Source organism: Rhea pennata, chromosome 6 (assembly GCF_028389875.1).
Source record: "Rhea pennata isolate bPtePen1 chromosome 6, bPtePen1.pri, whole genome shotgun sequence".
In the NCBI taxonomy this organism is placed as follows: domain Eukaryota; kingdom Metazoa; phylum Chordata; class Aves; order Rheiformes; family Rheidae; genus Rhea; species Rhea pennata.
The window spans coordinates 13014027-13039487 of record NC_084668.1 but is presented as its reverse complement, the minus strand read 5'-3'; the positions used below and the strand labels follow the sequence as shown (position 1 = coordinate 13039487).

Below are 25461 nucleotides of genomic sequence, written 5' to 3'. Positions count from 1 at the left end.
AAAGCTGCTACTGGTGCAGCCAGTGAATTTAAGACACAATGTTGGCACAAGAATTGGGAAGTAGAAGCTTAAACATAAGATTTAGGATCTGTGAGATCCTGTTTATAGTTCTGGATTTGACCCTGAGCTTTTCAAGTCACTGATCTGCTCCTCCATCTGTGAAATGGGATCAGTGAAACCTCTGCAACTTGCAGTAGGGCTCTGAGTCCTAATTGAGGTGTGAAGCACTTTGAGAGCCACAAACGGAAAATACCATTACCTGTGCCTCAGCCCCTCCTGTGATACCAGCAAGCAATGCAGACTACTGTTGCTTACAATGTTTTTCAATGCCACAACGACTAGGAAACGAAGGAAGTCCAGAAGTGCAAGGACAAACAGCGTTTTGCTGCAGCATATAGGAAAATGGTAGAAGCCGGCTTAGAGATGCCCCAGGGAATTCTGTTGTATTCTGCACTATTCTCAATATTCCTGTAAAACTTCTACCTCTACGTGCTCAAACCCATGCCCTTGCTATCAAACCTGATTACGAACTTAGGAAAAACGCATCCTGGACTTGAGAACGCTATGAATCACCCCGAGGAAACGAATGAAGAAGTGACGTCTTCGCGTGCTGCAGGCTTACGGAGCCCGGTGCCGCTCGGTCCCCCCTTCGGAACGGTGTTCGCCTTTCACCGCACAAGCGCCCAGCATCCCTCCGCGCCTAGGACAAAAGCCACCACCGGGGACCTACAGAAGGCTCTCGCCCTGCCAACCTGCCAATTCGTAAAGTTGTCACCGAGGCGGCTCTATAGCACCCACGAGGGAGGGGGAAAAAAGGGGGGGGGGAAGGCAGGAGGGCTCAGGAGGGCACGGTGCGCCCAGCCCGCGGCTTTCACCACCTACCTGCGCCTGCTCCCGGCCGGGCCGCCGAGGCGAGGCGAGGCGAGGCGAGGCGAGGCGAGGCGGGCAGGGAGAGCCGCCGCCGCCGCCGCCCCCCCCCCGCCCGGCGCGCGGCCATTTGCCTTTGTTGCCCGCAAGGTGCAGCGCGGGGCCGGGCCGCCCCCGCCGCCATCTCCGCGCCCCCGGGCGCTGCTGAGGAGGGACCCGCCCGCCCGGCCGCGCCGCCGAGGGGAGAGCGCCTCGGGGCAGCGGCCGCGGGGAGCCGCTTCCCGCCGCCGCCGCCCCCCCGGTTACCTGCGGAGCCTCGCCGGGCGACGCTTCGCCTCCCGCCTTTGTCGTGCATGTCCCCGCACGGCGCCGAGCCGCCGCCGCCAGGCCCCGGCTTAGCCCGTCGCCACGGCAACGGCGGGCGCGTGCGGCGCTGACGGGTAACGGCCGCCGCGCAACGGCCGCGGGCGGGGGGCGGGGCGGCGGCGGCAGCGCTCGGTGGCGGCGGCAGAGCGCGGCGCGGTGAGCGGAGCCCCGACGGGGAGGGAGGGAGGGAGGGAGGGAGGCGGCTCCCGCGGGGGCGGGCGGAGGGGCGGGCGGCGGCCGCGCTCCCGCAGCAGCGCGCGGGAGGGGGAAGCGCCGGCAGCGCGGCGCGCGGGAGGCCGCTGCGGAGGCGTTTGCCGAGGGCGCGGCGCGGCGCGGGGAGCACACGGCTGTGCTCGGGGTCCGGCGCCGAGCGCGGCGCTCCCGCCCCGTGGGGGCAAAACCGCAGAGGTGCCCGCTCCGCACAGCCCCGGGCGGGCCCTCCGCGGGCGCGGGGAAAGGCGCCAGGAGTCCGCGCACACCCCTCCTGGTCTGCCCAGTGATCTCCAGCACATTAACAAGAAAACTGTTTTTCGGTTAGTTTTTAGTTTCCTCTTACATTTTGGGGGATCCTCCATTTTGCATATTCAATAGATTTTTCTTAGGTACCTTCGTTAGAGTAAACACGCTGGAAGTCCTTAATGAGAGCTGATGACAGCTTGCAGGTTCTTTTGTCTTGAATACTAACCAAGCATGGCTTTGGTGATGAATTTTAATGATTACCGTTGTGTATCAACTTGTAAAATCTTCACAGGCTTTTACATAGGACGAGTAGTCTCACTCAAACCGGTGGAGCTGCCAAGAGAATAAAGCCAAGGAGGTGTTAATACCTGTGACACTTTGCCCTTTCCGCGAGCATGGAATTGAACTGCATTGCACTCTGCATTTGCATCTTTCTATTTTATTTTAATTCATCAATAATTTTAGGGATAATAGCACCAGACTGAACTCTTTTTCCCTCTTAGCCAATAAGAATTTGGCAAATTTAATAATTACTTTGATTGCTTCTAGGATTAACTGTAGCAGTTCACTGGCTTTAACATGTAATACCAGATGGAGCTGTGTCTTACTATCCATCTTGTATACGTGTATGTCCATCTTGCTCTGAGCAGGCAGGTTCTGTATTAGTTGGTACCGTGTGTTCAATGGAGTTTCTCTGATGAGAATTTCTCATTTTTATGGGTTTTGTTAAGTGATCTAGCATGGGAAAAAAATTATTTTTGTTTAAAGACATAATCAAAAAGAGCAGAACTAAATACCGCAGAGAGAAATAGCATGGCAGCGCTGAGCTCTTCCTGTGTTCAACATTTGATTATACAAACGTTTTTCGTTTTTAGGCCTGTCAGACTCCCAGTTCAACTTTATAGAAAGAGATTTCAGTACTATTAGGCTCATACAGCATCCTCCACTGAAGACTCTTGAAGCAAATTACAAATAGCAGCACACAGAACCTCCTCACTTAGCTGCATTTTAAAGAGGAAAAGACTGATGCAGGGAATCAATTTGCTCAAGGTGACAGAGGAATTCTCTGTCACGACTGGGAGAAGATCACCAGAGCCACAGTATCTCAATCTAGGTGATCACCTGCCAGACCTTGTCTGTCCATCCTAAGGGAGCCAGAGCGAACCCAGCCCTTCACTGAGGGAGAAGAGATGAGAGGCACGTGTCCTTTGGTTCTGCTTAGTAAGTCTGGGCCTGTATACCAATCATTCGCTAAATGATCTCTTTATTAAGTTTTTTGATGGGTCATCCTCTAGCCATCCTTGACTACGGAGTTGTTGTGCGTTAGGAACAAGAGTAAGGAGAAGTTAGAGACCTATTGCAATGATCTTTACAGCTCCCCATGCAGAAAGGTGCCTTATTATTTACCAGCTGTGTTGCTGCCTCCTTTTCTTACATATGCTATTCTATAAACAGTCCTGATTCCATTACTTGAGAAATCTTTCATTTTTCCTTGTGCTTGATGTACATGATATTCTGCAGGGGAGAGCAGATGTTTGTACCAGATTCTGTTCCCATGGAAATCAGCACTAGAAGACTCAAAGAGCCAAGAGGTGAAATAGCTAGTGTCTGGGTTTTCTCCTGTCCTCAGTTCAGTGCTCCAGTTACAGCTGGTCTGAAAGGCCAAGAGTCCATCTTGGACGTAACAGCATAGCCTCAGGCTCACACCTGCATCTCTGCTGGAGATGAGCATCCTGTTGTCTGCAAAGTCCGATTACAGCTGAAGCTAGAAAAAAGAACGACCTGTTTCTGTAAACAGATATTGCAGGAGCCAGCAGAGAACACTGCTTTGCCTCCTGCTCTAAAAGGGCTATGAATTTTTTGGTTCATTTGCTGCCATCTTCCTGCTTTGTGACTCTGGTGGCACCTTCAGCAGGAGAACAATCATCATCCCTTCTTCATCCATCAGAAGATTTTGTTTTCCAGATTGTTTGTTGTTGCTGAAGGTGTAGCAGTAACGGTCTTGTAAAGCTTTACTTAAGGGAGGGAAGAAACAAAACCACATGACAAATTGGTCCAATTTATCACAGCAACAGAAACCTGCAATTCAGCTAAATCACCCCCACAGGCCAGCTTAGGCTGCATCAATATTTAATGACCTGAATGCTGCTGCCTTCACTGCTCCAGCTTCACCTCTGTTCCTCTCGCCTCAGAACCTGCCTCACCAGGACCAGGGAAGGTTTATCTCACCCCACAGCAGGAGAGAGCACCCCCACACTTTTGCTGCTACAAACAGTAGTCTTCAGGCTGCTTGGGAAAGTCTGTTTGGTATCCAAAGTGATACAGCTCAGTACCAGTACATCCCAGAAAAAGCCACAGTAAAATCCCCAGCTCAGATCTCCCTGTTCTGGGCACAGGACAGGAAGACCTGAAATAAGGATAAGCTGAGCCCTGCCAAATCCCTCCCACCTGTGAGTAAAGAGAAGGGATGTGGAGCTCAGGCATCTCTACAGCTAGGTTGCTGGTTTAAAGCTACCCAGAGACCAGCGTTTGACAGCTCCTTCCAGCTCTGTGTAATGTGCTTAGCCACAGTGCGGGAGGTGGTGGCGAGGGGCCGCGTCCCTGCGTGCTGTGGTTGCTTGCTCCTGGCTTGCCCTGCCTGGGACAGTAAGGGGAACAAGTGTCAGGCTGTGCTGGAGTGCAGGGCTGGGCAGAGGCTGAGCAGCCGTGCAAGCCGCATGGCAGAGGGAGGCAGTATCGTCGGCAGAAAGAGCACTGTTGAGGGGCTGGCAGATGTGGGTCTGCTCCTGGATGTAAACAGCCATAGGTACATTACCTCATGGCTCTGCTGCCTTAGTTTCCCTGGTCTGTGAAACAGAGATGACTGAGATCTCCTGGTATGAAAAGGCATTTTTATTTATCAGGGCAGTGGTGGGGTGGGAGAGTCACACTGTTGGACTGGTGATAAATGACCTTGCAACTTGAATTCTTCCAACAAGGCAGCACCTTCCACTAGACTCTCTTCTCACTTAAAAAAACTCATCCAGAAAATTGCATATTCCAAAGGGGGAGTTCATTACCCACTCCAGTGGCAGTGAGTGGCAGAGGCCATTAACATTACAATAAATGTCTTTTTGGTGAGATGCCTCTATAATTTACTTAGTATTTAACACTGGCCAGGGGGCTCATCTCTTTACAAAAGATACGTTAAGTAAAGCATCTTTGCAAACATCCCTCTGTGCTAAAGAGCTGTTATAATGAGGGTGATTAGGAATAAGCATACAGCGCAGGCAGCTGTCTCAAAATAGTCTGGGTCACTGGCTGCAGAGCAGAGGGGACAACGATGTGTGCAAAGGACTGGTATTTGGGAGGGAACAGCTGGCTTGCTGCAGTTCATCCCAAGATGCTGGGCATCTTCCAGCGCTAGAGCTCTCTGATGGCAGGGACTGCAGCTGCTGGAGCGTTTGGTGATTCCCCCCACCAGTTTCTCCACTCTGGTGTTTGTATGGCTTATTATGGGCATGGCCTAAAACTAATAGCAGGTCTATGCAGAACAACATGTAATTCAACAGATGTGCAAATGTACTGGCAAATGCTTAATGGATTGTTCCACCACTTAATTCTCCCAAGAATGGGACTGAGAGGCAGGTCATTGCCTTCCAAATCACAGCTCCTGTTAAAAAATTTAACCCAGAGCATGGCTGTTCCTCTTGGCAGCTCTCCAGTTATTAATTTTAATGTATTGGCTGCATCTGAATAGCCTTGGGCCTCTGCCCACCATTTCTATTTATTTTTTTCCATTCATCTCTGTTGAAATTAAAACTTAAAAGCTTCAAAAGAAGATGAAAAACAAACACTGAACCAGTACTGCTGCCCACATGCAATTGGCAGAAATCACTGGTTTTTATTTCCTCTGCAGTGAGGAGAGATCTAACGCTTAAGACTCTCTGGGCCTCTCACCTAATGAATACCTTTATTAGTAGTGCAGGCACCTACACCACTAGCTGTGGCCTTGAGTTCTCCTTGCATTCTAGGCACATCTATAAGCAGCAGCTTTTGGCCCTTTACTATAGGTTTTTAGTATGGACACGGTCATAATAAATGTGGAGATCCTGTGCTGAAGAACTCTCTGGGTTTAACACTGTCTGCACAGTTCAAACAGACTGAGATAATGATCCAGATGGTCCCATGTAACAGTTTGGACTGCACCTATATTATAATACTCTGTACTTGCTGTGGAAAGAACTGCCTTCTCTTGAAAGAAACATATAAATCCAAGGATAGCTTGCTTTTTTTAATCCCCTGGCTTGCAAGAAGGATGTGATTCTGCTTCTATATAACTGAACAGGATTTTTGCCCACTGAAAAGCAAGGCTGTGATTTTTTTTTCTTTAAAGACAGCAGCTTTTTCCTTTTAAAATATTAAGTGCTCTTTAGCAGTGTGGAAGGGCTTGACCAAAAGACAAATTGCTCTCTAAACACCTGCATGGGCTTCCAGCAGCCCTAACATGTTCTGCAGCATGAACCTCCCCTTCATTGCAGGAATACAGCCTAAAGAGATCACATTTGTCCTTTGCCTTCCCCTAGCAGTATCTTTTAAATAGTTGTTCATTTGTTTTTAAGCAAGAGGCTGGTAGAGATTTCTCAGGCCAAGCTTTGCCTGAACTTGACTGCAGTTAGCTGTAGTGCAGTGTTCTGCCCTGCTGTAAGCGTCCAGCCTGGCCAGAACTTGCTTCACTTTATGTCTTGGTTTGTTCTGTGAACCCACGGTTATCTCCAAGCACATCACTTAATAAAATGTTTTGCTCTAACAGTCCAGCCTTGTACAATGGTGTGATTCTTCAGTGATGAATTCAAGTGTGAACAATATCTAAAAAGCCAAAGATTATACACTTAAAGTGATACAATTTCTGGAATATTTTCATTTACAACTACAATACTTAAATTCTGGTTGTAACAGCACAACTGGAAGGCAGGTAGCAGGTTACAGAAGAGATTCTTAGTAACATCAATAAAGCACATTAAAATAAACTTTTGATCTTCTTCAGTGCTTTGTCCTAGAATTCAAGTGTTTTCCTTCCTTAAAAATATGTGCAAATGAATGCATAGTGTAAGCAGTGAGTCTGGATGAGAGAGTAACAGATTCTTCTGCTTGTTAACTAAAAGGATTTCCTTCCACCAATAAACAGAGTTTCCAGTTCTGCATTCAGGGCTTCATCAGGAATGACATCATCCTCCACAAATTCATCTTCAAGCTTCTTCCACCACGGCCAGCGAGTGTATTTCAGCATGGTGTTGTGGGACTGTTTGGCCTTGGTAGCTACAGGGATTGACCGACTCATAAAGATATCAAGATCTTTTTCTGTGGTCTCTGCTAGCCCTGGAGCATCTGTAATGACAAGGAGAAAAGTTTTTCATATTTTGTTTCTTATGCTGCAGTTTATGAGTATTTTAAACTAAGAAGTAGCCCTATCCTCACACTGTCCTGGGTCATTCCTTTCCCTTTGCTGGCATTAGTATTTTATTAGTATTATTAGTACATGCTAAAGTAGTAGGAGAAGCCATTCAAATTAAGGCTAACTTGAAAAAAAAAAAACCAAACACAAAAATCATAATGGACAAGGCAGAACAAGGGGAAAAGCAGGACTTTTGTGGACAGCACTGGCAATCACCAAAATGGACTGCCTGTAAAACTATGATCTAAGAGAAAGAGGAGCTAGTTAGTCACTGCTGCTGGATCAGCACTCCTGGTGCAGGGTGACATCACTGTAGTGTTTCCACTGTCCTGGCGCAGCATCACTGCATCATCCCTGCCTGGGGGCTCCACTGCAATATGAGACTGTGTTGCTGGTCTGTCTGTTCAGGGAGTGATGGGCTGCAGTGACACAGCATGTGGCAGACTAAGTAACAGAATTCAGTAACTTGCTGAATTTTGTCCTGCTTGGGTGCTCTCTGCTGGCTGCAGTTTGCTATTCTCGCTCTATCATTCCAGCCTATTTGTCTGGAATTAAGATGGCACAATAGTGAATTCCATTACAAATTCAGCTAGGCCAGTGAAAATGAAGACATGACTCAGACTGCATAGCTCAGAGATTTTTCTCTTTATCTGGAAGAGCTGAGAATACATCAACCAACAGTTTACTTACAAAGCAAGAAAATAAAACAAGATAAAACAAATGTAGTGTAAAAAGCTGTATAAGATCTTCTTAGATACTTCAATGCCTTTTACAGGGCCATTGCTTTTGTTGCAAACATATCAGAGAGATATTTCCAACAGAAGAATGACACACAACTTGAAAAGCAAGTGTGTGTGTGCGTGTGTATGTATATATATATATATATATATATATATATATATATATACACACACTTACCTTATAGCAACATATGAATAATCTCTAACAAAATGGCAGAAATGGCATATGGCAAAGAAAGAAAAATATTTCGATTTTGAAATAAGACTTTACACTGTTCTCAGTATAATCCTATAATTTTCCTTCTAGATTAGTTTAATCCAAATGTTAAGCAAAACTATGACTCTAGAGTAATCACATACTCATTAGCAGCTCCACGTCAGTGTTGACCTGAGCCAGTAATGTTTCTCTCCGCTGTGCTGCTCTCCGATCCATACTGCTCCTCAGCAGAAACTGCGCCAGCTTTTCCTGGGCCTGCATATGTAATTCTTCACTCATTTCTCGGGACATTTGGGAAGCCTGGAGGAAAATAACACTTCACCATTAAGAATTGATTATTTTAAATCTTCTGTGGGTAAATATCTAAACAAGAAATGCAAATGCAGTTCTTAATTGTTAACAATCATTTTGCTTCCTGTGGAGTTCCCTCCAAAGCTATCCATTATCAAGTATATATAATTTTCCAATTACAGTTTACATGGACCAGTTTTATTAGATTAATGGTTAAAAACCTCAGTATCCCAGCTCCTTGCTCTCGAATAAGCAGGATTAATATATGCTTACCTCATATAGATTATCTTGATCAGAATTTATGAAGCTGAATATATTTCATCCCTACAATGTGTTACGTTGCATGGATAATAGGAATTATGAAAGGACTAAGAAACAGACCGGATGCAATTTGATGTAGTCATCCACCTTCTGCTTTAAAGTTAGCCTCTGCTCATCAGTCAGTTCTTTCGTGTCTTTCCAAGGAGACAGAGCTCTCTTTTTCCTTTGTTTTTCTAAGAATTTACAAGCCTTAAAAAAAAAAACAAAAAACAAATGAGAATATGATAATCACCTATAAGAAATTTTGTTTTCTCATTTTGTTTGTAATCAGTTAAAAAAAATTCCAGGTACTGTATCTGCTAAAACATAATTTTTATCTGTAATGTTGAAGAGGCAAGACATGATAGTCAGCATGAATACTAAGCTAGAATACTAATAATCACAGAATCGCTGAGGGTAAAGGGGATCTCTGGAGACTGCCTAGTTCAACTCCCCTGCTCAAGCAGGATCAGCGAGAGTGCATCAGTGTCCAGTCATTTTTTTAGTATCTCCAGGGTTAGAGGAGCTTTCACAACCTCTCTGAACAACATGCTCCAGTGTTCAATCACCCTCACAGTAATTTACCTGAGGTGTGTAGAAAATCCAGCTGTTGATTTCAAAGTAGCAGCTTTTAGTTACAAGATTGTATACTTTGTAACTTACGCAAGGTGTAAATCCTCCAAGAAACTTGGGGTTTTAGATCTGTCTTCTGAACAATTTTTGAATATATTATTTCTAAACTCCCATTAAGAGAAGTAAACAAACTGTGCTTTTTGAGACATCACAATAATCCACTCAGTTCTATCTATTGCCAGAACAAAATTTATATACTTACTGCTCTCTGAATGATGACAGCTGCTTTATATTCCTTAAGAGATTGCTTCTGTTGATGAAAATATCTTCTCGCTCTATACCCTCGCCAGAATCTCTGGATAGTTAATGCTGATTTCCCCTCCATTTCCTGCATGTGCTTATCTACCTGACCTAAGGATGTGACAAAAATCCAGTTATAAGACTGTGGATTGTGATTGCTTAACAATTTACACTTTTAATCCTTATACTAGACTACACCAAAAGGGTTGGGTGCGATCAGTTAAAAATCACTCTTCATTCTAAATCAAAGGTAAGGAACTAGTTGTGGGCCATTTCTCAAAGAAGAACTGTAGCCACAGTGGAGCTTTATAAACACAAGAAGACTGGGTCTCCCTTTCCCCTGCACTGTTTTTGAAGGCAGCAGATCTCATGCCATCATGTCTTTGGCACAGTTACTGATCCCTTGAAGAATTAGCATGTTCTCCATCAGATAACTGGGTCAGAAGAAGAGATAGTAAGACTGTAGTGCAAACAGACATGCAAGATTAGGAAATATATTTGGGGAAAATATTCTTAAGGAGAGCCAGACAGTTTAATCTTCTGATATAGTTTAATATAAATCATACTGGCATGGATTATTTCCAGTAAGGCCAGCTGTCGTTCATGGAAGTGTCTCATGGCCCTCTGTCTCTGCAGTTGCATTTGCTGTTTTAGAGCCTCGTCTTCTTTCTGTTTTTTTAAATGCTGCAGCTCCTGTTCTCGCTTAGCTCTGCAATACACAAATAAATTAACAATTTAGCTTAAATTTTACTCTTCTAAAAAGCATCTCTCCTTATGTTTAGTGGTCCAGCAGTATGGCAGAAAAACTGCAGAATGATCTGCCAGCTCAGCTGTTGGTATTAACATACAGTTTCTGCAGGACTCACCAAGCAATGAGAGATCACCAGAAATCTAACATGTTACCCACACCACCTATAAACGTACAAAATTCTGAGCTAGTCACTGAATTGGGTATCAAATCAAAGGATATATTTTTAATTAGGATAAAGTTCTAAGGACACTAAGGATAATGATGCTCCATGTGGGACATTCTCAGCTAGCATGAACTGCATCAGCATGCATTGCACCTGCTTTCCATAATACATACTATTATTTTTGTACAGACTGCAGAACTAGATATGAATGTCAGTTCTTAAGGCTAATTTCTTAAATTTCAGAAGATTTTTTTTTTAATCCAAGAGATACAACTTGACACATTTCTTCCATCAACATTGTTAACAGAGCACTAGGAAAGAATTATCTTGCACAATTCCTTAAAACAGGAAGGCTTAAATTCTTCTTCATCTCAACGTTGTTGTAATTTGATGGCAGGATGTTGTTGCCCTACTGTGCTTAGCATTATAAAAGCCCCAGCAGATGTTTCAGAGATGAGACATTGAGCTGAAAACTCTGTAACTGGCCCTTGACTATTTAAGCTAATAATGGCAATAGCCTATATATGACTTATATTTATACTAACATATTAATACATAGACTAACATATTAATACTAATACAGCTATACTAAATAAATATACATATATAGTTAAACTAATAACTACTGAGACCGTTTGGATACAATCTCAGTGAAGCTTTGAGGAGCTGTGAGCTACACTTCCCTTCCGAATCCTTTCTTGTCACAGTGAACCAGACCTCACAGGCAGATTAAAGCTTGAGACTTTACAACTTCACTCCACGATGAGATGGTGCTTTGACACCTTCTCTTCTCTTATCACAACAAAATTATTTTTCCCCTCAGGGTCTGAGTACCCCCACTGGGCCCGCGGCTGTAAATTCTGCTCTTTCTAGCACTTTCCTAGGGACAATGAAAGGAGCTTCTTAAACATTAGGAAAGGAGGAAAACAGACAGATGTGTAAGGGGTGGCAGGAAGGAAAAAAAATGGCACTAGACTAGTACTAATGTCTAGTAATTTCGATATCACTGCATGTTATGTACCTCTATACTCACAGTAATATTGAGCTATCTGTGTATTTCCCACTACTAGCATAAACTTAGCTTTAACTTTCCCATCAACATTAGTTTCCCCTCAATCTGTGTAACTGAGTGGGGAAGATGGGATGGAAGCTATTTTGTAAAAGATTTACTCTAGATTTACTCTAGATTTAAAGATATGGCCCTGAGTGGTAAACAGCCTCCACCACAATTTAATAGACCATAATCCTTTTATGGCAGTAATACAGACTTGAAACATGCCCACACATCGACCTACAGAGATAGATCATGATATATGTGATTACATCTGAATGGTCCCAAGGAAACTAGAGGTTTTCAGCCCACACAATTCAGTAAATCAGAGCTATAAATCTTTGCATTTTTAATCCAAGCAGGCATCTATTGTACTTCTAAGCAGAATGATGTCACAGGATCAAACAGGACTTACAATGACTTTTTCTTAATAAAACTGTTACTAATTTTCCTTAGAAATCTTTAGAAGCTCACTTACATGGAAAGCAATAAGAAGATTTGATGGACTTCTCAGATGCGCATCTGTTAAATTACCAATAGCATCTGTCAGGTATTTAAAGGTTTCTTTGATACTAATTGTTTCCTGTGCTGTCTGTAAAATACACATTCTTCTTCATCCTCTATTCCTTCTCATTATAAGCCATATTTGTTTGCACACTGGCAGGGAAATGCCTCTGAACAGAAGTAAAACACACCTAAGCTGAGATTCAAGCTTCATTCAGCAGTTCATGGCACAGATCAACTTTCCTCTGATTATCTATTTACATATTTAAAATAATTTAACTTTTGAGGTATGCATGACTAATAAAAACTATTGCCATTTTAATAGTTCTATAATTACTAAAAGTCCTTGAATGAACTTCAAGGAGAGATTACAAGCTGTAATATTCACTGAGGAGAGATTTCTAAAACCACAAAGTTTCAGAAGCGTGTAAATTGTAGCCTAAGATCTTCCATGGCACCTGCAGGTGAGCCAAGTTTTGAGTTTCAGCCTCAGCAGTGTGGTTAAATACTTGCTCTAAAATAGATCATCATCACAAAACTCCATAAATATAACCACGTCCTGACTGCTAAGAATTCAAAGGGCCTCTTGAAAGCTCTTCTAAAATCACACTTACAGTATTCCAAACACTGTTGTTATTTTTCAGCATAACAGTCTAACTGCAGGCTTGAATTAGACAGGGCAAAACCACTGGCATTGTACAGTTGCTATATTGTACTCAGTACATCAGGACTGACTGGGCCATAAACACATGACTCTAAAAATTCCATTCCTTTCAATTTTAAACCAACGCATAAACAAGCCTGTTTAATGAATCAGGAACTACTTACTAAAGAGGCAAGCACTGAAGTCTGCAATATTGAAAATATGACACAAGAAATTTAAGCAGCTAGTTCATTGCTGATAACCTTGCCACCCTTTCCTTTCTGCTTTATGAAGTTAATTACATCTTACCCATACTGCAAATTTTCTGGGCTATGATTTTGGCTTCCAGGCTTGCAAGATGCCTGATGTGGGCAGAAATACTAGCCCAAAGAATGAATATGGTGGAACAGAAAGGAGTCACAAGGATGTCATCCTTCGTATTCCAGCACAAAACCTAAGTGGCTAGTGTCCCTCAGTGGATAGACTGCTTCCTCCTGCAAATCTTCCAGTATTAAAGATTACTCCCTAGATAGTCCAATATCTTTTTAATGCCAGTCTAGATGACAAATCATAACTGTCTGCTCTTTAACAGCTTGATCAGAACACAGTGTGATTTGGCTAATTGATTTTAAGATTTAGTTTAGACAGGATAGTGCTTAACATGTGCAGAAAGGCTTGAATACAAATCTACTGTGGAGTCCTATTTAGATCCCTTTACCTATGTTAAAAATTCACACATCTCAAAAGAGTTAGCAAACACATATTGCCTACTGTGCTAACATTATCATGGAAATCCTACATTAAGTAACACAAGCATTTTTAATGTAGCTGTATTATTCTGCAGTGCTCGAAGCCAGATATTATATATATATATATATGTACAATATATCACATATAATAATATAATATGTATCATATATCATAAGATATAACATTAGATATAATATATAATATCTCCTAGTGTTACTTAGTATGATCCAATGCTACAATGTCCCACACTTTCAGTTTTCTATTTTTTTTTAACACAGAAAATACATAAAAGCATCACAGAAGTAAGTTGTTTCATGGAGAAGAGGATGTTTGGCAGCTGGGAAAGGGGCAGTTGGAGCTTTTGGCATCAGAGTGGCAGCTTGGTATTGCTGGAAAAGCACATTGTTGGACGTTTCTGCTAAAAGAATCTGCAGTGAAACAGCTCATATTGACATTATGTTACTTTTATGTTTCAAAAATAACAGCTGACTGGAAAAAAAAAACATCTTCAAGACAGATGTTGGTCAGCCCAACTTCATTCCCTGTGAGATGGGAACAAATCCTCTGGGAAACCATTTTCAGGCACATGAAGGACAGGAAGTGAATCGGAACAGCCAGCAGAGATTTATCAGGGGCAAATCGTGCTTGCCCAACCTGACTGCCTTCTGTGATGAGATGACTGGCTCTGTGGATGAGGGAGAGCAGCGGATGTCATTTACCTTGACTTTAGCAAGGCTGTCATCAGTCTCCCACAGACTGGAGGGTGGGGCTGACACACAGAGAAACCTCAACAAACAGAAAATGGGTCAACAGAAACCACACGGAGTTCAAACAGAAAGCCCTGCACCTGGGACAGAATAACCCCATGAATGAGTACGGGTTGGGCACACAGTACCTAGACAGCAGCTCCACTGAGAAAGACCTCGGGTTCTGGTGGACAAGTTGAACATGAGCCTGTAACATGCCCCTGCGCTAACAGAGGCTAGCTGCAGAGCGAGCTACACTAGCAAAAGCTTTAGCAGCAGGTCAAAGGAATGTATTATTTCCCTTTACTCAGCACTTATAAGGGCACAGCTAGAATACCATCCATTTTGGGGCCCCACCAATACAAGACAACTATTGACAAACTCCAGAGAGTTCAGATGGGGACAGTTAGGAGGCTGAAGTATTTGATATATTAGGACAGGCAAATGGCTGGCTTTGTTTAGCCTGGCTAAGGGAGAAGAGATCTAATTTCCATCTTCCATTACCTAAAGGGAGGGTTATAAAGACATAGCCAGACTTAGAGGTGCACAGCTGAAGGACACGAGGCACTGACAACAAGTTGCCACAAGGAAAATTCCCACTGCCTCTAAAGGAAAGAATTCTTCACAAGTAGAATGGTGCAGCTCCAGGAGTGGGGACCCTTGGATAACTCCCAAACTGGACATGGCCTCATGCAGCCTCATCCAATTTCGAGGCTGGCCCTGCTTTGAGCAGGAGGTTGGATTAAATGACCTCCTAAGTTTTTCCTGTGACTCTGTGGTCTGAGGAAAACCAAACCAAACCATTTTACTGAATTCTTCTCCCAAGTCCTTTTTACAAAAAAAACGCTGTTTACCTGAAGCTTCTTTGTAAAGCAGTCACTGCCTGAGGAAGTTTTTTTAGTCTTTTCCTCGTCTGAAATCCCCTCCACATAGCCTGGATTAAACAAGCTGCTTGATGTTCCCTCTGAAATTAATAAAGTAGTTGGTAGGATATTTTCCCTGCATACAAAAACACTTTATTACCACTTGCATACTTGGAACAAACTCAGTGTTTGGCCAACATAACATCAGCTTTCCAATGCATCAAGATGCAATCTTTCTGTTTCAGTTCTAAGAATTTAAGCTCCTATAAGAAAGTTATTACCATGAACCCTGTATTTGCTCCAAAGGCAGCTCTCTGATCATCTTGATCAATGTTAACTGGTAAATAGATGAATCCACAGCACAAATATAAAATATGTATGTATTATCTGCATTAACTAATGTTAGAAATTTGAATTTAAAACAACTGAAGCACTTGGTATTTCAAGTGTTGACTCAAAATACCTATACTAAAGAGGACAAAGAAATTTGCAGAACTAGTATTAAGAAAAATATTATTATTTGCAGTGCGGTCAGAAATGACTGAAATGCAAAAAATATGGAAAAAATCAATTATATTTTTACAGGTAATTTTTTGGAAAAAAATCCTGCTCTATTTAAAATGGAAACAGATCTCTACAAACATAACACTGATTTCCTTTGAACTATTATGTCTGAGAAACCCATATGTGAAATTTTGGTAGTAAGTTCATAAAACTTATTATCAAAATCTGCTCTTTTGCAGAGAACACAGCCTAGATGACGTTCTTATTAAACATTTTCTCTGAAGTATATGGCTTTTAATTCTATGTGAATGCTCCCAAGAATCCAGAGATCTGCATTTATAACACTGCTGTGAAATGAGCAGATAAAGTTATTTTTGTTTTATGGTTAACTAAATGAAATTAAATTGTTTCCCTATGGTTGTATTAGAAATCTATAGTGAATCTGCAAAATAAAGCCAATCTCTTGAGCCATATTCCAGTACCTTAATTATAACCCAAATTCTTAATGTCTTCAAAAATGATGGGAAAAAATGAATAAATAGGAAATGCTTAAAAATCCATTGGTATAGTGAACAAAATGTAAGCTTTGAAAAACTGAGATAAAGTGATATAGTAAATCTATTATAAAAACATATAAATCACATGTAACTAGGATTTCACATAGGAAAGTATCATTAAAATTCAGTACCTGCATTTCCCCTTTTCTGTTGGATTGTTCCAAGTACAGCAGGTCCAAAAGTTGACCAAGATCTCTGTCAAATCCTTTGCCAGTCCACTGCTTACTTAAAAGCACTTTCAGTCCTAAGAGGGAAAGAGAAAAGAATAAGCATGCAATACTGCTAGGGTGAATTTTTCTTTTTGAGATTTCAAACTAACATTTTTCAAGTCAAAAAATCAAATCTGATTCTATGTGTAAAGAACACTAGACTCATGCTGAATACAACTGGTTATCTTTGAATTTCAATGTAGAATATTATCAATTAATATCTGGTACTCCAGTCATCACAGTAGTGTTATACAATTATAGTTTTGTATGCCCAAGCCACTACCTAATGTATCCACATACCTGGCAGTTAAATTATCAATATACTTCTAGTGTCTTATCAATAAATGTCTGTATGGTACTAAGAGGTAATGCATTGCGCAAGAGTGAGGTTTTATTAGTGTTGCTTTCATATTTTTCATAATAAAATTTATTTACTTATAACTGGAATTCTTTGATATCTTATCTCTGCACCATAGTGTGCAGCCCAGTCCCTGAGATAAAACAGCTTTTTAGGCTCAAAGTAGCTAAAAAGTGCACTTGTGCTCCCTCATCGCACGTACACACACCCACACACCCTGCGCTGCACACAGAAGGACACAACGTAGACAGTAACACATGCCTTCTTAGCTTAGCTTATCCCAGAGCTTGAGAGTTTTCTAGGGAGTCTGAGGGAGAAAGGACATCAGGAAGTAGGTGTGTATTTGGATAGACTCCTGAAGAATTCGCGTTTCAGATAACTTTTCTGTCCTGAAGTCATTATTTTTTTTTCTTACTGGAAACAGGAAATACGCACAGAAGGAAGAGTCTCTAAACAACTGTGGAATTTTGTTGATTCCAGAGCAAACTAAACTATAACCCCTAAAGCATATTTCTTTGATGGGGACTTGCATCTCTTTAGACAAGCCACCGTTCTACTGCTGGGATGATCAGCCCATCATAACAGCTTCAGCAGAATCCACAGCATGATAGCAGCACTAGGCAAGTGGTACTTCATTTCATATTGAAAGGAAGCCCTTTTGCAATTTTGTATGTAAGAATGATGAAAGCTGCCCATCTGATTCAGAAATTTATCTGCCTAGTACTGCCTAATCCCCTGCCTAGTCCCCTTTTGTCTAGAGATTGCCCTTGCCCTTGCCTGGAGATTAATTGCGCTTGTCCCAAAAAAACTAAGGCTTCCCACAAGCAATTCTGACCATCAATGATAATCAGAATATAAAAGCACTGGCAAACATCAAATCCTTCTTCCTAGTCTCTGTGGACAAAGGAGCAGAGGAGAACAGGGTTTGCTAGAGCTCCTTGCTAGGCTGAAGGCAGAAACATTAAATGGACACTATATTAAACAGTGAAGAAAAGGCAGGAAGTTATATGCATGCTCAGTCTCCCCAACTAAAGGCATCAGGACAGAACAATGAACTCATTTGATGAATTCTTGGAAGGGGTTCGTTCCAATCACTTGAACATCTGAAGACAGCTAACTCCTCAGTAGCAAAGCAGCACTGATCAGATAAGTAGACCTGTAACAGTCAGGGTCAAAAAATGGCTTTGAGCAAAACTTCCACACTTCTGAACTAGTGAGGCTTAGTGGACTGGCAGATGTCCAACACTGAACTCTCACTGAAATAATACAGGTACCTGCTACCTTGGATCTAAACTTTCCAGAAAAGGAGATGCACTATAGCAAATCGAAAGGGGTTAATCAGATTGAAAAGTGACAAACAACAACTAAAAGAGGCAATTTACCATATGAAGAGCCCTCAATGCACAGAAGAAGAAAAAAAAAATAAAGGAAGCAGAAACAGGGACGGCACCTTAAACTACAATGACAACGAACAATGCTGGGCAGGGCAGGGAACAAGCAGCTCTGCAGGGTCCCTCTGTACTGGATGGCTGTGAATTGAGATGCCAGTGGGCAACCTCCACCTTTGTATTTTTAAACTGAGTGAAAGAAGCAGCAGAGCAACTGGTCCCACGCATGTCTACAAACCTTTGTAGCGAGTTGCAAGTAACTCCACAAGTTGCTGGCAAAGTTTGGCCAGTGAAAGTAGCAGTTTTGTAACAGCGCTTCCTATGACAGGATTGGTGGTAGATGAAAGCTTATAAACAAGTTCATCCAAAACAGAGTGAAGAATCTTCTCATCAACATGAAGCAAAACAGGACTGGATAAAAAAAAAAAAAAAAAAAAAAAGAAAAAAAGGAAGGAAAAAACTGAAGTGTTATAAACTATGAGTTTTTCAAAAGTAACTTCCTTTTCTAAAAGTCAGACATTGGGCAATTCAACACACTCAAGTAGCTGCACCAGCAATCTGATTCAGGATGGGAAGAAAAGGATGTGCATGGGGGGGTTTTTTGTCTTTTTTTTTTTTTTTTTGTCAATGAGTTGATATTCTCATGTTAATTCCAATTAAAATCAGAAAAACAATATTATAACCAACTCATTCGTGACTGCCAGTGACTCAGTGGCAGAGGTAGTGCTAGCATCTCAAATATATGATTCCCATTGCCTCAGTTTAACAACGGGATAAAGAAATAGCAAATTTTTCTTTTCCTCAACAAAGACTGTTGAAATAACCACAATTTTTGTATGCAAATTCTTCTATTTTACAAAGCAATAATAAATCAAATTTTAAATTTAAAATTCAGAAAGAAAACAAGGATATAAAAGCAACTAACCTATTGACCCTCAAAATATTGTGTAAAACAGACATCATTATAATTCCTGTTTCAATGTCATCTGTTATTAGCAACTGCAGGAAATGATCATTTTGCAGGACTGCAACAAAAGAAAAACAAACAAAAAAAAAGTCAAGCAATCTGAACCACGAATGTAATTATATTTATTTGTTTTTACAGTATTTTTATGGAACAAAGGCCATAACAAAGAAAAACCACATAGTGTTTCTAGATCAGACTTCCTCTGCACCGAAACTTACAGGAAAAGTGAACTACATCATCTTAAAAACATGTCGAGTCCTGATTTTTCTGTCTTTGGAAATCTGTTAGGTACTGTTGTCTTTAAAAGTTTTAACCTTACTCACGCTCTTAATGCACCTCCTTATTGTTACAGCTGTAGCATTGAGAGGGACGACAATATCCAGAAAAGATAAGCATTTCAAACTTAACAGTTTGTCACACCAGGTTTATTTAATGTAAGTCCACGGATGTCATTAAAGTACCATCATTTTTTATTCAAGTGTATCATTGTTTACATATTTAGTAATTTTTCTAGTTCATTTTTTTTATAGTTAAACATCTTATGATATTTAACTTAAGTTTTTGTGTTAGAAACAATTTCTGTTTTTATCATTACCTACAAATCACTGTGATTAAAATTGGCTTAATTGTTAGCTTAGTTTGTCCGAAATGTAAAGTTTCTTAGATATTCATAAAATTTTCTGGCATGGAAAAAAATTCAGGAATCTATTGCCAAGTTTATCCCCCTTTTAGGGCCTGCCATTTACTCCGCTCAAATTTCTGCATACACAGAGACAGATCAAAGAGATGAACTGTATTTTACCAGGAAAAAGAAAAGAAAAGATTTTGTAAAGATAGAGAATTACAAAGTGAAATTGCAGTAAGACACTTTTATTGTTTGTCTCTGAAAGAATAAAAGGGCAACTCTTTAATATTTCCCTTTAGTGGATCTTTTCCACTTTAGCTATTGCTGTTTCTGTTGAATAAACTATTTTAAGAGATTGCTCTAAAGAGCACTCTAATAAAAAAATAGCTGGATATTGGCTTTAGACTGATTCTTGACATGTGTAGATAGAGTAAATCAATTTTTAGGTGTTTTAGGAGTTCAATTTTCTCTTACCACACTCTGTTAGTTCAATATGCCCACCGAACAGCCAGCAGATGGCATCAGTTACTGTATGGAAACAATGTAAAAAATCTTTTTTTTCTTCATCCTAAACAAAAAGAAGTAGATAAACACATATGTATGCATCTTCTTTGAGGACTATAGCTGATGTAGGGGGCAGGTTTGTGTTTCAGGGATTCTGAGACTAACTTCACCAGGAACTTCCCAGATCATGTTAGTCAAATCCCAGGAACAAGCCAAAAAAAGAATCCTTGATCAATATACAAAACAGACTGTAAATGTGTTTGCTTGTGATAACATTTGACTGAACTCAATGACCAGGAAAAATTCAGGTTTTAATACATGAAAACACATACAGACACAGATTCAAAAGTCTATTTTCCAACTGTGATTCACTAAAGCCTTGGTCTGTGAACAGCTAAGGGTCTTTTGATAGTTCAATGTTGCTGGCAAATGTTGTTGAACAGCACTGTTCTTATACATCTTCTTTATTAAGTGTACTTCCACAAACAAAACTCCGGAAAGTTTTGAGCTGTAAGCCCCAACCACCCATCACGGTTTAATACTGTATTTGGTTCATACTGACAATATGAGATACAAAATATAATACTAAGTTAAGGTACAATATTATCTGTTCTGTGTTTTGGCAATATGTTAGTTTCTGCTAGCTATTTCAGTACTTCCCTTGACTTCAAAGGCTTGTATAGAAAGCAACTGAGGCCAGAATAAACTACAAATCTCTGCTGGCAGAGTGGGATTTCCAAAGCTCCATGAAGCAAGCATCAATTCTGGGTGCCCAGTCACCTCTGAGACCACAAATTTTAAAAGCCAAAGTACTGACTATAATATAGACTGCATTTGCATTCAACAGTAATCGTTGCTCACAAGCATAACTCAAGTAGCACGTAGGTTGAAATACGTAATAAAAAAGTGTGGGGGAAATCGCATATTGTGGGTAAAACTTGAGTCTCCTGGGATGTCATTCAGGAAGTTTGCTTCTTAAGCACTACATGCACTTTAAAAGTAGTGAACTAACAGAACGTATGCCATTTTAGTGATTTTTTCTGAGAAGTAATTACGTACGTGGCACCCAGCATAATACGCCATAGAAAGATTCTGATTAAATGCAAGAAGTCAGTAAGCCAAAAAATGAGACACTAAGGGGATATTAAAAAAAAAAGGAAATTAAAAGAAACTTTCAGAATTTGTGAGGTTGGTTATATAAATTATTCTAAAATTTTTGCTAATTCTAGATTTCTGAATGCTTCAAAAGCACGAAGAAATTTGGCTGGGCAAAACCCTCCTTGTCTGCAAAGAGGGGTAGAGTTGTGAGGAAGCGCTCACACCTACTAATTCACAAAGTCTCCCTTTGGGGTTCCTGATTTGCCAATTCAGAATCAGCGGACGCTTTCGGATTTATTTATTTTTTTGCCAATTTCACTGCAGAAATTATACGGCAAAACAGATTTCAACATTTCTGATTTAGAGTCTGCTACCTTAGGATGTCCTAAACCATACTTTCTTTTTGTAAAGCAGAATAAAGCACTAAGAACACAGTGGCCGCAGTAATTATATGTAAATTAAAAAAAAACAGTATGATGATTGGGAGGCTCCCTTTTGTAAGGCATTTTTCTTCTATCTTACTCTCTTAATTCTTCTATCCAACTTACAATTGCCTTTTCTCCCCTTTTAAAACAACCTACAAGTAGTAGCCAAACACTCTAAACAATTGTAATAATAAACTAGTATGATAATAAACTAGTTTTTGCACATATAATAGACTGTTTGCTCTAAGATGACAGATTTCAGTTTAAGTTCCAAGATAAATTTTTGTAATTTCTGAAAAACAGAATTTCATAATACAGTGTACCTAGAATAATATCCCACTTAAAGCGTATAAAAGCTTGGGAAGTATACAGAGGTGCTCTGCTCTTTTAACTATGAAATGTAATACCTTGATTGCTCGAATGAAGCGTGCTTGCAGGCGTCTTCCCAAAAGCAGCAGGTTGTCTATAGCTGAAGGAAGAAATTTCTTGTAAAATTCCTCTGGATCCTCTTTCACCTCAAGTCCCACACAACAATGACTGAAATTAAAAGAGAGAAAAAAAAACATAAACCAACCTGAATAGTCCAGGGCCTTCTGTCTGAACCTCTTTGAATGAATGTCATGTCATGTCATCAGAGGAGAAATGCTTGACTGAAATGGGACAATTCAACGCCGAATAACAGTTAACTGCTGGGGCTAGCTCCAAGGTGGCTGCCTCAGAAGGAAGAGGTATCACTGTGAGGCTGGAGACAGCGAGCATATTACTACTTATTACAAACTAATACTTATTACAGCATGTCTTCATTTAAAATATAGCCAAGTCGCTTTGCCCTTTAGCTTTACAGCACCTGTGCAGGTCTGTTCCATATGTTAGTTAAGGGCTCTGATGGTCATCAGGGGAAAAAAAGCAAAATAGAAAGGTAAACATAAACCTGATGAAGTGGATGCAGACCAAGCAATGAGAATATGTATAAAAAATCTTCAGTGATACTGTCTGTAAATTTCCTCTACTTGAGGAATACATGTGGGCTAGAAATCAGTACCTCAGATCCAAGTTTGATTATTTTACTTACAATAAACATATTGGTCATTTCTGGAAGACTGTTCACAAGAAACTGCTCTGCAAGTTTCACAACTGGTAGTTTTTTCACTCTGTACTCTGCACTGACACAAGTGCAACAGAAGAGTTTTCATAACTTTTTATGAATTTTGTTTTTTGATATATTATCTGAGCTGTCTTGGCTTGCTGTGAATGTGTACATGCAAAGCTTTGCTTACTGAAGCCCTTGGAAAACAAATTCTAGGCATGAAGCTGAGATTCATGTGGTTGCAAAAGGACATTTTTACAACTAAAATAAATTTTATTTTTCTCTGAAAATTGAAATAGCTTGTAAGAGATGATTTAAATATCATACAGCCCTGGCAATACATCTTCTATCTCTTAGTAAAATTCCTAGCATTACAGATTCATATTGTAGATACAGTATAAATAAAAAATGGCTAATTTTGTCATGTCTTAAAATGTTGCTTCCTAGTTAACCCAAAATCAGGTACAACCTGGGGAAAACTTAAGAATTACTTATTTTTACTGACATTTAAAATTGAGATTGGATCATGATATTTAAGTTTACATTTGTCTTATTTGTCAGCTATGAATTAAACTAAATTATGATCTTATTAAACCACTACATCAAGCTATCTGGTTTGTGTTAATTGTATCCTCTATTATGTTTAAAATTTAAATAGATATGTTCACTCACAACTTGGCTTGAGTGCATATATCTTCAGGCGGAAGATTTTTGCAAATGAATTTTAAATAACATTTTTTTAAATAACTGCCATTCAAAATTAGCAATTACTTCACAAAAAATGTGACACAGATGAGCACTGTCTACAAAAAAAGGTAAACCCAACACATAAACTGTTCCCACCAGTTTGCTCAGCTCAGTGAAACACAACGCAAATGAATTAAACAGGACCAATTAGGCTATGCCTGACCCCTCTGTTCTTGACTGCTCCCTGCACTTTAACCCTGGCCTTTCCTGAACAACAAGCCTTATTCTGGATGGGAGCCAGTGCATTACAGCTTGAAAAGAAAAACAGCAAGATGAAAGCCCAGAAGAAAACAAGAAAAAAACTTCTGAGCAATTTTTCTTACCTTAGTATCTCTGCTAGCTGGGCAGCAGTAGCCCAGCCTCCACGCAGTCGAGAGTAATCTTGTCTAAGGACCAGCATGCAGTACTGAGTAAGATCATAATAGTATATATCTTGCTTAATTTTTTTTGATTGTTTACATCCCAAGGAAGTACTATTTAAAATTTCTGTGGGAAGAAAGCAGAAAATAGGCTAGGAAGAGCATATGATTCTGATGCAAAAGAGTAACTTTTTTTTTTCTAAACATAATATACATAAACACACTAGGATCAATGTAATCCTAAAAGTGGTAACATAAAGCATTCTATCGGCACTTTTCACTCTTACAGCCACAATGTATGTTAGACAACTGAGCTTAGATTTCTATTTTTTCATCATACATTCAAATAGTAAAACATACATTATCTGGTATGTATCCCATTTGTATGAATTTCCTAGGCCAAACAAAACCACAATGAAAAGCCACTGTGAAGTGTATAACCTCCTTGTAATTACATCCCAATTTAGAACAGACCCTAACTTGTTTCCACTGTTTCTATGGGCAGTGGATATGAGGCCAAGAGGGTATATGGGGACTCACACAGGAGCTTGTGGTTGTGTTTCTGTGTTAAGGCTTAAAAAATGCTTACTGACAATCACTCTCAGCCCCTCTTGCTCTCTGTTCAAAAGCACTGGGAGAAATTACTTGACCAAGCATGAGATTCCTGCCCATATTAGCAGAGGTCTTAGAAAAATGGTGACAGCAGAAAGGGATAGAAGAGCTCCCCTCCATTCCTGCCCCCATCCTCCCTTGTGTTCCCAAGTCAAACGTCACCCATGTCCGGAAAAGCTGTATGATCAAACCTATGGTTTCCAGCCCTCCTAGAAATACAGGGAAAAAAAAAACAACTTCCGAATGTGAGGACGCAGAGGGGGAAAAGCCTGTCCATACTTCACCATCTCGTCCTTTTACTTCAGAAAAGGCATCAATTACCCTTTAACTTCAGAAGCAGCACCGGGACGTCCTCATCCTTGCTCTCCGTGACCCGAGCAGCCAAGGCCAGCACCGCGGGGTCCGCGGCCGCCGGCCTCGCGCCGGGCGCGCTGGCCATAGCAGGCCGCGCGGGGTCCGCGGCAGCAGCGGCTCAGCTCCCCGCTCACGGTCGAGCCGTTCCCGCGTGGGTGCGGGGTCCCTGTGCGACTACTCCCATCCAGCCACCAGCCTGGAGCTCAAGCGCTCGGGCTGCGAGCCCGTCCCTGAGGAAAGGACAAAGGGGGGGGGGGACACACACATCCAGGCTGCCCTGCTCGCCCCCGACCAGGCAGAACACCCCCGCGAGGCCCAGGCGCCACGAGTGGGGCTGGGGCCACGGAAGGCCCCGGTTCGCCCCCCCTCCCCCTCACTGCGAGGCTCGGGGTCCTGTCACGACCGCTCCAACGGCCGCGCGGGCAGCCCCCACTTCGGCCGCGCGAAGGGGGGGAGGGGGAAAGGGGGCAATGGGGCCGCCGGTTCTAACGAGCGGGCGCCGCTTCCAACCCCCCCCCCGGTCCCCTCCCCGCCGGTGGTCGCGGCCGCTCTCCACCAACCAGAGCGCACCCCTGAGGGAGGAGGGTAATATTTGCATATCCGCGTGCGGGCCCGCGCCTCCAACCGCCCCACTCGCGGAACTCTACGG

The 25461-nt window shown here is 41.4% G+C and overlaps 1 protein-coding gene across 2 annotated transcripts; it reads right to left on the bottom strand.

The window, feature by feature from the left end:
- Positions 1-6572: 6572 nt before the first annotated feature.
- Positions 6573-25444, bottom strand: IQCB1 (IQ motif containing B1). Of its 2 annotated transcripts, none has more exons than XM_062578444.1 (14): positions 25383-25444; positions 24780-25042; positions 23811-23973; positions 22061-22190; positions 20101-20194; positions 18960-19059; positions 18273-18445; positions 16211-16323; positions 15010-15119; positions 10114-10256; positions 9510-9658; positions 8756-8884; positions 8227-8383; positions 6573-7059 (listed from the first exon to the last, which is right to left on the bottom strand). In XM_062578444.1, exons 2-14 carry the CDS (start codon positions 24895-24897, stop codon positions 6830-6832), a joined length of 1809 nt encoding a protein of 602 aa, XP_062434428.1. In that variant the 5' UTR covers positions 24898-25042; positions 25383-25444; the 3' UTR covers positions 6573-6829. The 2 variants fall into 2 exon arrangements, with proteins under 2 accessions (XP_062434428.1, XP_062434429.1); XM_062578445.1 differs by having other exon boundaries at positions 25373-25404.
- Positions 25445-25461: the final 17 nt, after the last annotated feature.